Source organism: Phyllostomus discolor, chromosome 1 (assembly GCF_004126475.2).
Source record: "Phyllostomus discolor isolate MPI-MPIP mPhyDis1 chromosome 1, mPhyDis1.pri.v3, whole genome shotgun sequence".
Taxonomy (NCBI): Eukaryota; Metazoa; Chordata; class Mammalia; order Chiroptera; family Phyllostomidae; genus Phyllostomus; species Phyllostomus discolor.
Window position 1 is genome coordinate 163,176,561 of NC_040903.2, and position 14,668 is coordinate 163,191,228.

The window sequence follows — 14,668 nt, forward strand, 5'->3', positions numbered from 1 at the left end:
AGTATATAAGAGTAGTATATATCACTTACATATAACAGTATAACATGATATGTATCACTTACTCTGAAAAAATTAAAATTTTACACACAATGCCCACATACACATGTGAGTACACATGCATACACACACAAATGTGTATGTGTGTACACACACAGAGAATAAAGCAACTGTGGTAAAATGACTGCAATGGTTGAATCACAGTGGAGGAACTGAGTGTTCACTGTACTATTCTTCCAACTATTCTGATTATTTGAAACTTTCCTATAAATGTGGGAGAACATAATGATGAGAAAGAACACAGGACCTAGGCGCAAACTTTTAAGGACAGCAGGTTTTCTCCATCTGGGATAACTGAAATTCATGAACTAGATTAGCTCATGTAAAATAATATAACTCAGAAACATTAATCTCCTTAATCCCAGTGTATATTATACATACTCAATTCAACAGAAAGGAAAAACAAAACATTGTCCCCTGTAAAAAGAAGTGAAAACCTAAAGATAAAATGCACATACTACTCTAATAGTGTTCTATTAGTAAATATCAGTGTTAAATAAAGCTCAAGGTTGTTCTTTCTTTCCAACTCCTGGATGGCAGTCCTGCTTTCCAGATTAAAGTGAAAAAAGAAACCATATATAAGAAGACTTATAAGTTAACCCTATAAACCAGTACATCCCCTATGTACCTATGTAATATTCTTGTTAAAAATGTTTAACCTAAATCAAATATTCAGGCTGCAAGACATTCTTAGGGGTGATTTTTTTGAGCCTAAGAGATGATTTTTAACAACTGAGAAAGAGGGACTATTCTTGAGTAGAGGAGTTTAAAGAGAAATGAAAATCAAATGCATGAAAAAGAACCTATACTTTAATATAAACTATGTGTTAGATTACATTATTTTATCCATGTTCCTTGCATATGATAACAGTACTACAGTTAAGGAGGCAACTCCTGTATTGTTAGAAGACACATTTTGAAATATTTATGTAACGCTGTAAAATGGTTAGGGACAAAGGATAATGTTGGTGACAACTTTCCTTTCAAATGGCTCAGCCAAAAATCAGGGAGAAGGGAACAAAGACACACATATACATGGGAAGAAGAGGTAGAACAAAAACACACACGTTGAGATGTTAACTGGTGAACTTGGGTGAAGAGTATATGGGTATTTGTTGTACTGTGCTCTGGCTTTACTATGGGTTCATAAACTTTCCTGAAAAGAAAGGGGAAGAAGAATCCTACAGTACAAAGTTATTTGCATTTAGCAATCAATTTCATCAACCAAAATATTGTAATTACATACAGTATCTACAAATGCATAATGTTACATATTTTTTCAAAATGATGGACATATCCAGTTCTTAGACTCAAATGATATGATAGAATATCCACAGAGAACAGTTTTATAATCCTATTCCGTTTGATAATAGTGTATACAGTTAAAAAAACAAGCTTTCTAGTATGTGTTGAGTTTTCTGCATACTATCACTAACTGCATTTTGTTTAAAGTTACATTTTCATCACAGTAACTCAAGGTTCTTTTAAAAAGGTTAAAAACTTATAAAAATCTCAAACCACCAACATTTTGACAAGTTAATATTATAAATGCAACCTTAGAATACAATTAAGATTTTAGATCAGAAAGGATAATATAAGCAAAACAACATTTAATTGGATAGTACAGCACTGTCCAATAGAAATATAAAGCAAAGCACAAATGTAAAGCACACAGGAAATTTTTATTTTGGTAGCCACATTATAAAAGGTAAAAAGAAAGAGGTAAACTTAATTTTAAGTATACATTTTATTTCACACAATATATGTACAATATTATCACTGCAACATGTAAGAAAATTAAATGAAATTATTAATGAGAGATCTACATTCTTTTATTGTACTAAGTCTTAGAAATCCAGGGTGCATCTTACAGCATATCTCAGTTTGGACTAGCCCATTTCAAGCGCTCAAACAGCTGTACGTGGCTAATGACTACCATAAGGGACAGCATATATCTAGAGCCACTGCTAACATGGGAAGAACTGTTCTAAAGACCATCCATTTGAATCTGCATTTACTGAACATCCTTTTTACAACCAAACTTTTAAAAATAAAATCTTTCGCACTCTGAAGCAATAGACTTCCTTTCAATAGAATATGGCTATAGCCCTGGCTGGTGTAGCTCAGTGGATTGAGCACAGGCTGCGAACCAAAGGGTCACCTGTTCAATTCCCAGTCAGGGCACATGCCTGGGTTGCAGGCCAGGTCCCTAGTGGGGGCACGTGAGAGGCAACCACACATGATGTTTCTCTTCCTCTCTTTCTCCTTCCCTTCCCCTCTCTCTAAAAATAAATAAATAAATAATTTTAAGAAAATAAAACATGGCTATAACTTTATGTAACTACAGTTCTACATAGTGTAATGAAATTTAGAGGCCTTCTCACATGTTTATCACACAGAAAGAAAACAATGCCTAGGGTGGACTCCGGCCCGCAGTGTCCTGCCTGTTGTGACTGAAGACGAGAATAAATACAGCAATCTCATGGAGAAAAGGGGGACAGCACGGCCACTCTCTCAAGAGGAGAGCACCCCAACCCTTGCCTAGACAGGCTTTTATTGTTTTACTCAGGTCTTACATCAAAGAGTGATTTATTATTTATTATCTAGAATATTATTGTCTAAATTTTTAGGTATAATCAAGGAAATGAAAATAACATATGCAGAAGGGATAGGCAGCCAGTTGATAGCTCTGTCCTTGGGAAAATTCATATAGGCTTTGGAAATTACCTTGAAGATAGACAATACACATTTATTTTTTCAGACCAGAGTGACGGAGTTTTAGCAAGAGCAAGCCATAACAGTCTGTATGCATTTTCTAGGCCTGACTCCCACGGGAAAACTCAGTTTGAAGGTCTGGCTTCTGCCCACCACCTCACTTCTGTAGGTTTTCCACGCAGAGCTGAGTCACATTTGCCAGATCAAAACAAACTGGTTCCCTACAAATGCCCTTAAATAAGCTTTCAAATATGCTTTTGCCAACACTGGACCTACATCAAAATTATTTCTCAACCACACAGGGCAAAAAGAGCAAAAAGAAAACATCAAAGGTAGAAAAAAAATATTTTTCCTTCAGGGAAAACAAGAAAGTTTCTGAGAGTAGAAAACAAGATATACGAGATATAAGAAAAACTATGCAAAAGTATATTTAGGTAAAGTTATAAAGAAGAGTTGAGAAGAAAGAATAACAGTGCAGTATAAAAGGGAGGGAAATCACACTAATGAACCAGGCCACCACCACTTGTGTTCCCAGGTTCAAGTAGAGCTCACTTTATTAGAATCCTCACTATATTCTAGACAGACAGACAAAGGTATTCAAAAATACTTCCCTGCAAATCACACAGTTCATATTTAAGAATATGGTACCTTATATTATATATTCCTAGTCCAATCAAGAAGTATTTTAAAGAAAACATGGAATACTAACATTAAAAATACAGGTTATAAAAGTAGTCCCACCCTTCTATTTATTTATCTTATTTCTGCATATTTATAAGAAAGAAAACAGTACTATCCTTTACCTGCGGCAGGATTGATGCTTGCTGCAATGTGAAAATGGCACAGTGCATTTGCATGGTGGGAAATGTGTCTTTGAACTTCATGCGTTGTCATCTGATCAGGCACTAATTCAGTGTGAGTTATAAGAACAGAAGACCTTCTTTGTCCTTTTCTTAAATTTTTCAAATGGTGTATTGTCTAAAAAAGAAAAACAATTACTAAATCCAACTAGTGCCAATCCAAGTACTTTCAATTATGAAGGGTTTTATGATTTTTCTCTCTGTAAAACCTGATCATTTCAAAGGAAATTCTCATAACTACAGAGCACTCCAAATATATTCTCCATAGTTCTTTCATATTTTATAGTTCAAGGCAGAAGTAGCTGCTCAAAGATACTTATTAATACCATCTATAAAAACCCCTATTACGATGAGGAGTTCAAAGTCCAGTTTTTTCAGGACATCCCAGTACTGAGAATTAGAAATTCCCAAATCTTCCTACCAGGAAGAATATTTCTCCTCAAAATTCGCACTTAGAACTAGGCAGTCAGCCAAACAGTCTAAAATATGACCTCTATTGTAAAGAGGGTACAAATATACAGAATAACAATGGGAACCTAGCCAGGAAAGACCTCAGAATAGTGTTGACCAATGGAATTTTTTAAAATTGAGATATGTCTATACAATAAAAATTCTCTACTAACATACATGATCATCTTAACTATTTTGACTTGGGGTCCTATCAACTTCGGCGTGATTTTTTTTCTATATAATCCTGCCTCACAGCACTTCTTTATTCTATCACTCAACCCACTTCCAATATCATGCTTTATAATAATTTCCCATTCTTTTCCTTTGTTCCTCACATTCAATCAAATAAAACGTAGCATCATCTCAAGTCTTTCTCCATTAAAGTAACACATCAGGTCCTTTATGGAAAACAGTATCAGTTCTATGGTGTGTCCTCTGAGGCTAGTCTCCCTGCTATAGAATTGCTTATTTCTTTGACAATAGGGTTAAGATGGATATTAGAAACCTCCTGCTCCAAACTGCTCATCAAATTATTTTCACTCCATCTTTGACATTTATCATTAGTTTTAATTAGATTGGCACAGCTGGTGTAATATTGGCTGCTTATTTTCTCCTAGGAATGCAGCTAGAAGTTTCATAAGAAAGGATGTGAGAAAGCAAAATAGCTTTTAGGTCAGATAACTGGGCTTTTACTGTTAAAAACAATTTTAACATTATTGATAATATTATTAAAGTGCATGTAAAAATTTGTCAAATCACTGATTATACATTTACTTATATTTTTCTTTTATTTTAAATAGCAGTTAGTAATTCAAATTAACAAGCACTTAAAAAGCAATATAGTAGATATCAAGGAGGATACAAAGTCTAAAACCCCTTAGTCTCTAAAAGCTCATATATAAGGTAAACATATGCTACATAGGTATGACTGTAACCATGTAGTTAATTGAGCACTTTGTCCCACTAAATGTCAATCAATATCATAACAAAATATAATTTTAACTGTTCTAGCTTCTGCTTTTAATTTCATTTATGCTTCCAATGTTGAGAAAAGAACGTAAAATAGTACCCAATCACAACTAGTTTCAGGGCAGGCCTACTTTACATAAAATTTTTAAGGACAACATCCTTAGCCCACCCAAGTAGTATCTCAGCTTACTGAAACAGCAGAACCATTTTGTCTGAAATCACTAAACTGTTCATGTAAATGTATGCTTTATGTATAATTAGCCATGTAGAGAAATAACACACTAAGTTTAAAAAGCAAGTTATAAACCATTAATTTAAAATAGGATGTCAATCTTGTAAAAAAAGACAAATACACATATACACATAACTGGAATAGTGGGATTATAAATTTCCTATTTCTTTCTTTTTCCTAATCAAATTTTAGAATAAGCATATATTCTTTGTGTAATAAAAACAGTCACAAGAAAAATTAAGAATATTAGTAATACAGGTTTACCAAAATAAATTTCTGATAACTTCCAATAATGTATTTTTCTCATTTTATTCCCTAATCATAATGGATTCAACAGTTTATGCAATATAATAAATAATCCAATTTCTTAGAAAGCACATGTATTTCATATGTATTGCATTTAGAAGTTGGGAAAATTACTTCACTTGCAAAATGTTCAACAGTGGAAACTATAAAGCAATTATGTAAGTTCACATACATCTGATATCCTAACATCTTTATTCTTAAGAATCAAATTAGTCATTTTTAAGTAGAATAAAAATAAAATTTAATCCTCATAAACAAGCAAAATATTTTCAATTGCAACCAATTTCAAGAAAATGTAAAACAACATTCACATGTTTTACTAACCAAAGCTGCTTACTCCTATAGACTTTCACATTTGATACACATAATGAAAGAATTAAAATTATACTATTTACCTAGACTACATGTCTGAGATCATTACTTATGTGTATTTAGCTTCTAAGGGGCATAAAATGAGTAATTTAACAAGTGTAAAATATGTGAGATTTCTTTGCTATTAGCTTTATCATTACATGTACCATTGTGCATTATCTGCATCCTAGTTTACAAATTCCCACCAGAGACACAGATCTTCAAAATTCATTTAACATCTTAAATAATATTGTACCTCAAGAGCGTGTTGTATTCTGTCTTTGTGTTTTCCAGCATGGGTAAGGTTGCTGGCAATGCTGGAAGTGGTGGTCTCACAAATCTGCTCACCCAAAAGACAGTCTTCTGGTAATAAGGTTTCTGCCCAGAGCCGGCAGACACCATCATGGCATGAAGTTAACAACACGTTACAGACAGAACCTCTAATGACAAAGAGAAATAGGCAAAAGTGACTCTGAATATCAATACCATTGATTAATTAAAGGCTATTAGTATCTGGCTCTTCACGTATAAAGATGACATTAGTGCAAAAGTAACAGTATGACCTATGTATATTTATATTTCCAATAATGGAATGGATTTGCACTATTTCACACTTTCATCAAACCCCATTTATTACCTGCTCATACTTGTAAGGTGAGTGGTTGGATATAGATAGGGCTGCAATCAGTTGCCATAAAAACAGGAACAACCTATCTGTCCCTGACATTCACCTTAATGCATTAAAATCATGCTTTCAGCCCTGGCTGGCATAGCTCAGTGGATTGAGTGCAGGCTGTGAACCAAAGTGTCGCAGGTTCGATTCCCAGTCAGGGTACATGCCTGGGTTGCAGGCCATGACCCCCAGCAACCACACATTGATGTTTCTCTCTCTATCTCCCTCCCTTCCCTCTCTAAAAATAAATAAATAAAATCTTTAAAAAAAATCATGCTTTGAACAGCTAAGCTAAATGACGTATAGTATGCTTCCAATTGCTTTAGAAATCACACTGTATGGAAAAAGAGTGGTCAATTCAAGAGCCTGAGGTCATCATACAGTACAGTATTGCTGTGAATATCATAAAAATTAGAAATGGTCTTGACCAAGGAAACAGAAATGAATTCCAGATTGCACATGTGCTGCTTGAAAACTAGAGTCTAGAGGAATATTAGTATATCCTGAACAAATCAAACAGCAAAAGAAAACCTAACTACTGCAAATTACAGAAACACCATAGTAAAAGATCACTAGAAGTAACTAAACTATATGGCTTAGGGCAGTAGTTGTATCATTTTGCATCATCCTTCTTATAATCTAAATGATTAGAAATAGGTAAACAAATGAGTATCTTCATAATAAAACTGTAAAAAGAATATCATTTCAAATTACAATTTCCATTAAGTTAAAATAGGCAAAAATGTCATAGCATCAAGCAGCTGAAGTGACTTAACTCCTTGTCGTAAAAAAAAAAAACTCTACCTTTTAAAAAATGCTTACACAGACTCTCAGTCAGTCAAAAGTAAGCTGTTTTGCAAATGTTTTCAATAGATGCCAATGACTTAGGAAGAATAAACCTTTTCTTTAGATTCCAAAAATGGAGTCAGATGTGCTGCCATTGCGCCACGAGGTCACTCGATTCCAAAAATGTAAAAATTCCCCATGTTATCATTGACTGAACACCTCTATAATGTGTGCTGTATCTCCTATTAGCTATAATCATTTCTCAGATATATTTAGCAGATGAAATAATCCTCCTTCAAGAATGAATGTAGATGTCTAAACAAGCTTTTACAGAACTGTATATGTAATACAGGAATCATTTGTATGAGCTGTTCCGTAGTTTATTTAATGTTCTAAATACTTTCAAAAGATACAGTAACAATGAGAAAAAACTTACAATAATAAATCCTTAGAGAAAGTTCTGTTGATAGCCCTGAGAAAAATCTGGTCACTTTATTCACTGTATATGACATGCTTTCCCACCATGTGTACTACTGGACAGTTTATTTGTTTTACTTCCCCTCCATGTACGCTTTCCTGTTAGTTGTAAACATTTCCTTTCTAGAATCTTCAACTACTGCAGCTACTACTAACAACAGCAGTTAATACTGCCTGAGTACATACTATGTACAAAGGCCTGCACTGAGCATTCACATGCACTAACATATTATAGTCTCACAACTCCCTGAGGTAGGTACTATTACTATCCCCATTCTACAGCAAGAAAAACTGAGGCATAGAGAACTTCAAAAATTTAGTCAAAAGCCGTGAAGCTAGTAACAACAGCAGCAGGATCAGAATTTGAGCAGTTGACACCAGAGCCTATGCTCTTAATTGCCACCATGTCAATGCAGTAGAAGGACTTTGTTATAAAAGTCCTGTTATAAAAAATGTAAGGATACAAACGGAAGTTACATTCTACATTTATCTAACCTGGGCATATACTTGCTAGTTTTACGCCATGAAAAACCTGTCACAGTTCGAGGATGTGCCAAATAAACAAAGGAAAATTGGGTCGACGCCTGTCTCCTTTTCACTTCATGATGATCCTGAGGTATAATTGAAGACTTCCATCCAGTCATAGGATACCAGACTTTCAACAGACAATCATCCTGCAAAAATATATGTCAGCATTAAGTTAACTTGTACATATGCAATTCAATATTTAAGTGGTTTGAAGAAGCTTTAAAAATTAAGCTATATGTAAAAACACATGATCTATATATATATACTACAAAATTATTGTGTACTATATGTATATAGTACAAAATCAAATCTAAAATGGTATTTATTATTCTACAGAATATTATTCTTGAAAAATACATGGACCATTTTTACTCATTATCAATCTTCTCTGCATAGTGGGGATTTTCTCTAGAGGCTGATGCCAAATTCCACCATTTAAACAGACATGAGTAATTGTAAAAGAAAGATTCTGAAACCAGGTGCCGGCCCCTTGGATAAGATAAAGAATAAGAAAGATGCCATGTTATGAGTCACTGATGTCATCCTTTCCTTTTTGAAGAGACTTATAAGGGTGAAGCAAACCCTTTTTAAGTTGGGAATCGGCAAAGTTTTCCTGTAAAGGGCCAGATAGTAAGTTAGCCATTGTGGACACAAATTCTTCTTGATTTTTATCTTACAACCCTTTAAAAATGTACAATCATTCATAGCTGATGGGCCACAGTTTTCTGATCTCTAAATGATGAAAGGCAAGTAGGCAGCTGTCAGGAATCACCTCTATGCCCACTTAAGATATTTACAGGTAAAACAACAGGCACTCACTTTGTCATTTTACTTAGTTCTAACAATTTTGTTAGAGGCTTATGTAATTATATCTTATTTAACAGGCATTATCTACTTTACAGAACTTTATCCTCAATGGTAAAAAGTGCATTCAGGAAAATAATAAAATGTTATCATTTATGCAAAATTATCAATCTCTAAGAAACAATGAAATTATGTATTACTAAAAAGTGTGTACAGGTATAAATACTTTTATCTAGACTAGATAAACCTTTTTTTTCTTCCAGGCACTCATTCTCAATGTATACTGCACAATTTTTGTTTCCAATAATGTTTCATTTATTTGGATATTTGAATTATACAGCAAACCTCTTTAAGTATTTACTCTGAGACAACCACTTAATGAACATACAGGATGCTTTCCTCCACATATCTTCTTCACCTTAGCATCATTTTAATCTAACCCAATTTACTGCACAATTTATGGCAATGCTTCATACTACATACCATCCAAACCCCAGAGGTACCTCAGAACCCTTCAGGAGCCATAAAGCATAGGTAGAGAGCCTTCACAAGTGGTGACATTCTAACCCCTTCTCCCATTCCCTCCCCAAAGGAAGCAGCCCCACTTCCTCTGTTACTGCCTAAAACTCAAAAAACCACAAAGTCAAGTAGAAATCATTAACGGAAAGACAGCTAGAAAATTCCCAAATATCTGAAAGTTAAACCTTTAAATTACAAGGGAAATTTTAAAGAATGTCAAACTGAAAGAAATTTAAAGCAAAATACCAAAATTTGGGGCTTGCACCTACATTAGTGCTTAGAAGGATAGGTACACCTTGAAGTGCTTACATCGACAAAGAATAGTCTTAAATCAATGGTCTAAGCTTTTACCTGAAGCAAGCAAATAAAAGAACAAACAATCCACAGTAAGTAGATGTAAGGAAAAATGAAAACCAATGAAATAAAATACAAAAAAATTAAAAAATCAATTAATTCAAAAGCTTTTTTGGAAAATCGATAAAATTAATTATCTAGAGTGATCAAAACTATTTAGAGAGAAAAGAAAATTATCATTAACAAGAATGAGAGAGGGGACATGACTGTAGATCCTACAAACATAAAATAATAATGAGGGAATATTATGAAAAATTTTATCCCAATAAATTCAACAATTTAGGCTAAATGGACAAATTCCTCAAAAGACAATTTTGGAAACTGACAAAGGAGGAAATACAAAACCTGAATAGTTTTACATCTATTAAAGATATTTAATTTACAATTTAAGATCTTATCATTAAAAAATAATAAAAATAAATAAAAGTACAACTAAAACCCTGAGCCCAAATGGTTCCATTGATAAATTTCACCAAACATTTAAGGAAGAAACAGCACCAGTCCTACCCAGATTGTTTCAGATCATTGAGGAAAGAAATTCATTGTGTAAGACCAGTACAAAACCACACAAAAACATAAGAAAACTGTAAATGAATATTTTTCATGAACATAGATTCAAACATCTTTAATAACTTATTAGCAAACCTAACCCAACAGTACATTTTTTTAAAAAAATCATGACCAGGTGGAGTTTATTCTAGCAAAGCAAAGTGGGTTTAACATTTGAAAAATAATCACTGTAATTCATCATATTAACAGAGTAAAAAAGAAAATCTATACAATTATCTCAATACAGTTGACCTTGAACAACATGTGGGTTATGTTGTTCAAGGTGCCAATATTCACCCCCGGCAAGTTAGGGTGCCAATATTTCCCCCCTGACATAGTCAAAAATCCATGTATAACTTTTGACCCTCCCAAAACCTCAGTCGTTCCTTGGTATTTGCAGAGTATTGGTTCTAGGCACACTAGCAGAATCCCAAATGCAGACTGAAAATATACTGTCCAGCTACAGAAATAGCAAGATGCTGAATGACTCCTCAGATTTGTAATATTTTAAAGATGCAATAAAAGCCATGTATATTAATTAGGGGGGAAAAAAAGAAAATACACTGTTTTCGATCTGCAGTTCATTGAATCTGTGCATGTGAGAGCTGGGGAAACAAAGGGCCAACTGTACAGTTACTGAAAAACATCTGCGTATAAGTGGACCCATGCAGTCTGAACCCATGTTGTTCAAGGGTCAACCGCAAATGTAGCATAAGCATTTGACAAAAATAAACATTAATTTATGGAAAGAAAAAAGTTCTCAGGAAACTTACAATAGAAAAGAACATTCTCAACTGGTTCAAGAACATCTACATAAACCTACAACTTAACAAAGAAGTGTGAAAGACTCAATGCTTTTCCCATAAAACTGGGAGCAATACAAGGATGTTTGCACCCATCAATTCTATTCAATATTATACTAGAGGTCTTAAGAACATGAAATAAATTAGGTAAAGGGAAAAAACAGAAGGCATAGATATTAGAAAGGAAGAATCAAAATTGTCTTTATTCATAAAATCCTAAGAAGTCTACTTAAAAAAGCTAAAACTGATAAAGTCACATGACTAACAATCAAAATCCAAACATAAATTCTATTTCTCTGTTAGCAATAACTGGAAATGTAATTTGTTTAAATATATTTTACATTAAAAAGATAGACTTAGTAATTTATGTACAAGACATACGCAGTAAAAATTGAACATTACTAAGAGAAAAACGATCTAAACAAATACGGATCTGGCCCTGACTGGTGTGTAGAGTGTCATCCTGCAAAGCGAAAGGTCGCTGGTACAATTTCCAGTCAGGGCACATGCCTGGGTTGCCGGTTCTGTCCCCAGTGGGGGCATGTACAAGGGGCAACTGATCAAAGTTTCCCTCTCACATCGATGTTTCTCTCCCTCTCTTTCTCCTCAAATAAATAAATAAATAAAATCTTTTAATAAGTATGGATCCAAAGGCCAAATGTTACTAATGTCAATCCTTCCCCAATTGATCTATAAAGGTTCAATGTAAACATAATCAAAAATCACAGTAGGCTTTCTCATAGAAACTGACAACTTATTCTAAAATTTGTATGTAAATCCAAGGACTGATATACCAAAGATATTTGGAAAAAAAGAACAAAGTTATAGGACTTACACTACTCAATTTCAAAACTTACTACAAAGCTACAGTAATCAAGACAGCATATTATTAGCATGAGGATAGATATAGAGATCAATGGAACAAAACAGAAAGGCCAGAACAGATCCAAACACATATAAAAAATTGATTTTCAACAAAGTTGAAGGAAATTCAATTGAGAATGCCACTCTAGTGTCTTGATATCCATTTGGGAAAAAATGAACTTCAAATCAAATACTAAAAAACACTACTTCAAAATGTAAAACTCAAAACTATAAAGATTCTAAAAAAGCATAATATAATATCTTTGTGACTCTGAGGTATACAAAGATTTCTTAGACCTAGGACACAAAACGCATAAACCAATACAAAAAAATTAGTAAGGCAGACCTCTTCAAAATTAACACTTCTGCATGACAAACACACTGTTAAAAAAAAAATAAAAAGGCAAGTCACAGCAAAGAAAACATCTGCAATGCACTGACCTTTCAATTACACAAAAATATACCAAAAAACTCTTACAACCCAATAATGAGGAAACCCAATTTTTTTAAACAGGAAAAAGATGAAATAAACATTTTACAAAAGAAATTATACAAAAAGCCAATAAACACATGCTCAACATCACTGGAAAATCAGGGAAATGCATACTAAAACCACAAGAAGACACAACTACACAACTATAGAATGGCTAATGTTAAAAAGGCTGATGATACCAAATGTTGGCAAGAAAATACAGTAACTAAAATTATTCAGTTGCTGGTGGGCATGCAAATGACATAACTTTAGAAGGGTTTGACACTTTTTTGGTAAAATACTATATGACCATCAGGTATTTTTTTGCCCATTAGAAATTAAAATAAATGTCTACAAAAAGACTTCCAAGTAAATGGCCATAGTAGCTTTATTCCTTTTAGCCTAAAACTCCAAACAACCCAAGTGTCCATCAAAAGGTAAATAGATAGTTCTGGCCAGGTAGTCAGTAGGTTAGAGCATTATACTGATATGCCAAAATTGTGGGTATGATCCCTGATCAGGAAGGACACATATAGGAAGCAACTAACAAATATGAGGGGGAACCCCCCAAAACTAGAATTTATTTATTTAAAAATTGTGTATGTATTTTTACATGTTTAAACTTCAGTCACCTTTTAAGTACTCTCTATTTGATGCAATACACCCATCAAAAGATTTTTTCCACTGTTCAAAAGCTTCTGAACGTGTTGATTTTGATGCCTTTTAGTGCTTCTGCCATTTTTGTTCCACCTCTTGCACACTGGCAAAATGTTTCCCTTTGAGGACATTTTTCATCTTAGGAAACAAACAAAGTCACTTGGGCCAATATCAGATGAAAAGGGAGGGTGGGGCACGGGGGTTATGCCATTTTTGGTCAAACACTGTTAACACTCAGTGTACTGTGGACAAGTGCCCTGTAAATCACGCATTATGAAACAGGAAAATGTGTTTAAAGAGTCTTCAAAAATTTCACCAAAGCCGAATGCAGCCTCTCACAATGCCAGCTGGTACACTGATACAGATGGGTTCCTAGAACACTCATCTACCAGGGGAAGCCTGTAATACATGGGGCCCACCCTCCAGACGATAATTCCAGCTTTTTGGGCCCCCACCTTGTACATAAATAAGTGGAACAACAAATCAATGTTTCTCTATCTCTTTCTGTCTGTCTCTCTCTCTCCCTTGTTCACTCTCTCTCTAAAATCAATAATCTTTTTCTTAAAAATGGTAAATGGGGCCCTGACCCACATAGTTCAGTTGGTTGAGCATTGTCCTGCAAAGCAAAAGATCACTGGTTCAGTTCCCAGTCAGGGCACATGCCTGGGTTACAGGCCAGACCCCTGCTGGGGCATATGCAAGAGGCAACTGACTGATGTTTCTCTCCCTTTCTAAAAATAAATAAATAAAATATTTTAAAGAAGGAAAATGTGTACACTTATTGTGATATATCCATATAATGGACTATAACTCAGCAATAAAAATACCGATGCACAGACCACAGGTGAATCTCAAAACATTACAGTAAGTGCAAGAAGCCACACACAAAAAAGTATATACTATGCAATCTCATTCATTTGAAACTCTAGAGAGACAACGATAGAAACTCAAATCAACAATGATAGAAAGCAGAGTAGTTACGATCTGGCACAAGGGATGAAAATGAGAGTTAGTTGGGAAGAGGTTAACGGAAACCTTCTGAGATGACTGAAATGGCCTACAACTTGATGTTAGTGGTAATTATGTGGGTCTATAAATTTGTCAAAACTCATGTAACTTCACACTTAAAAATACATTGTATGTTAATTGTACCTCAATAAAGTTAATTATAAAAATGAAATAGCACATGATTAATGTACCAGGTTGTTCTTTTTTAATAGCAATAGAAAAAATTGGAACCTT

At 34.0% G+C, this 14,668-nt stretch overlaps 1 protein-coding gene across 1 annotated transcript in view; it reads right to left on the bottom strand.

Moving 5' to 3' along the window:
* Window positions 1–14,668, bottom strand: part of DMXL2 (Dmx like 2) — a 136,332-nt gene that overhangs the window by 78,424 nt on the left and 43,240 nt on the right. The window contains 3 exon segments of the mRNA XM_036033486.1: window positions 3,576–3,750; window positions 6,197–6,380; window positions 8,372–8,550. Coding sequence (XP_035889379.1) covers window positions 3,576–3,750; window positions 6,197–6,380; window positions 8,372–8,550 — 538 coding nt within the window.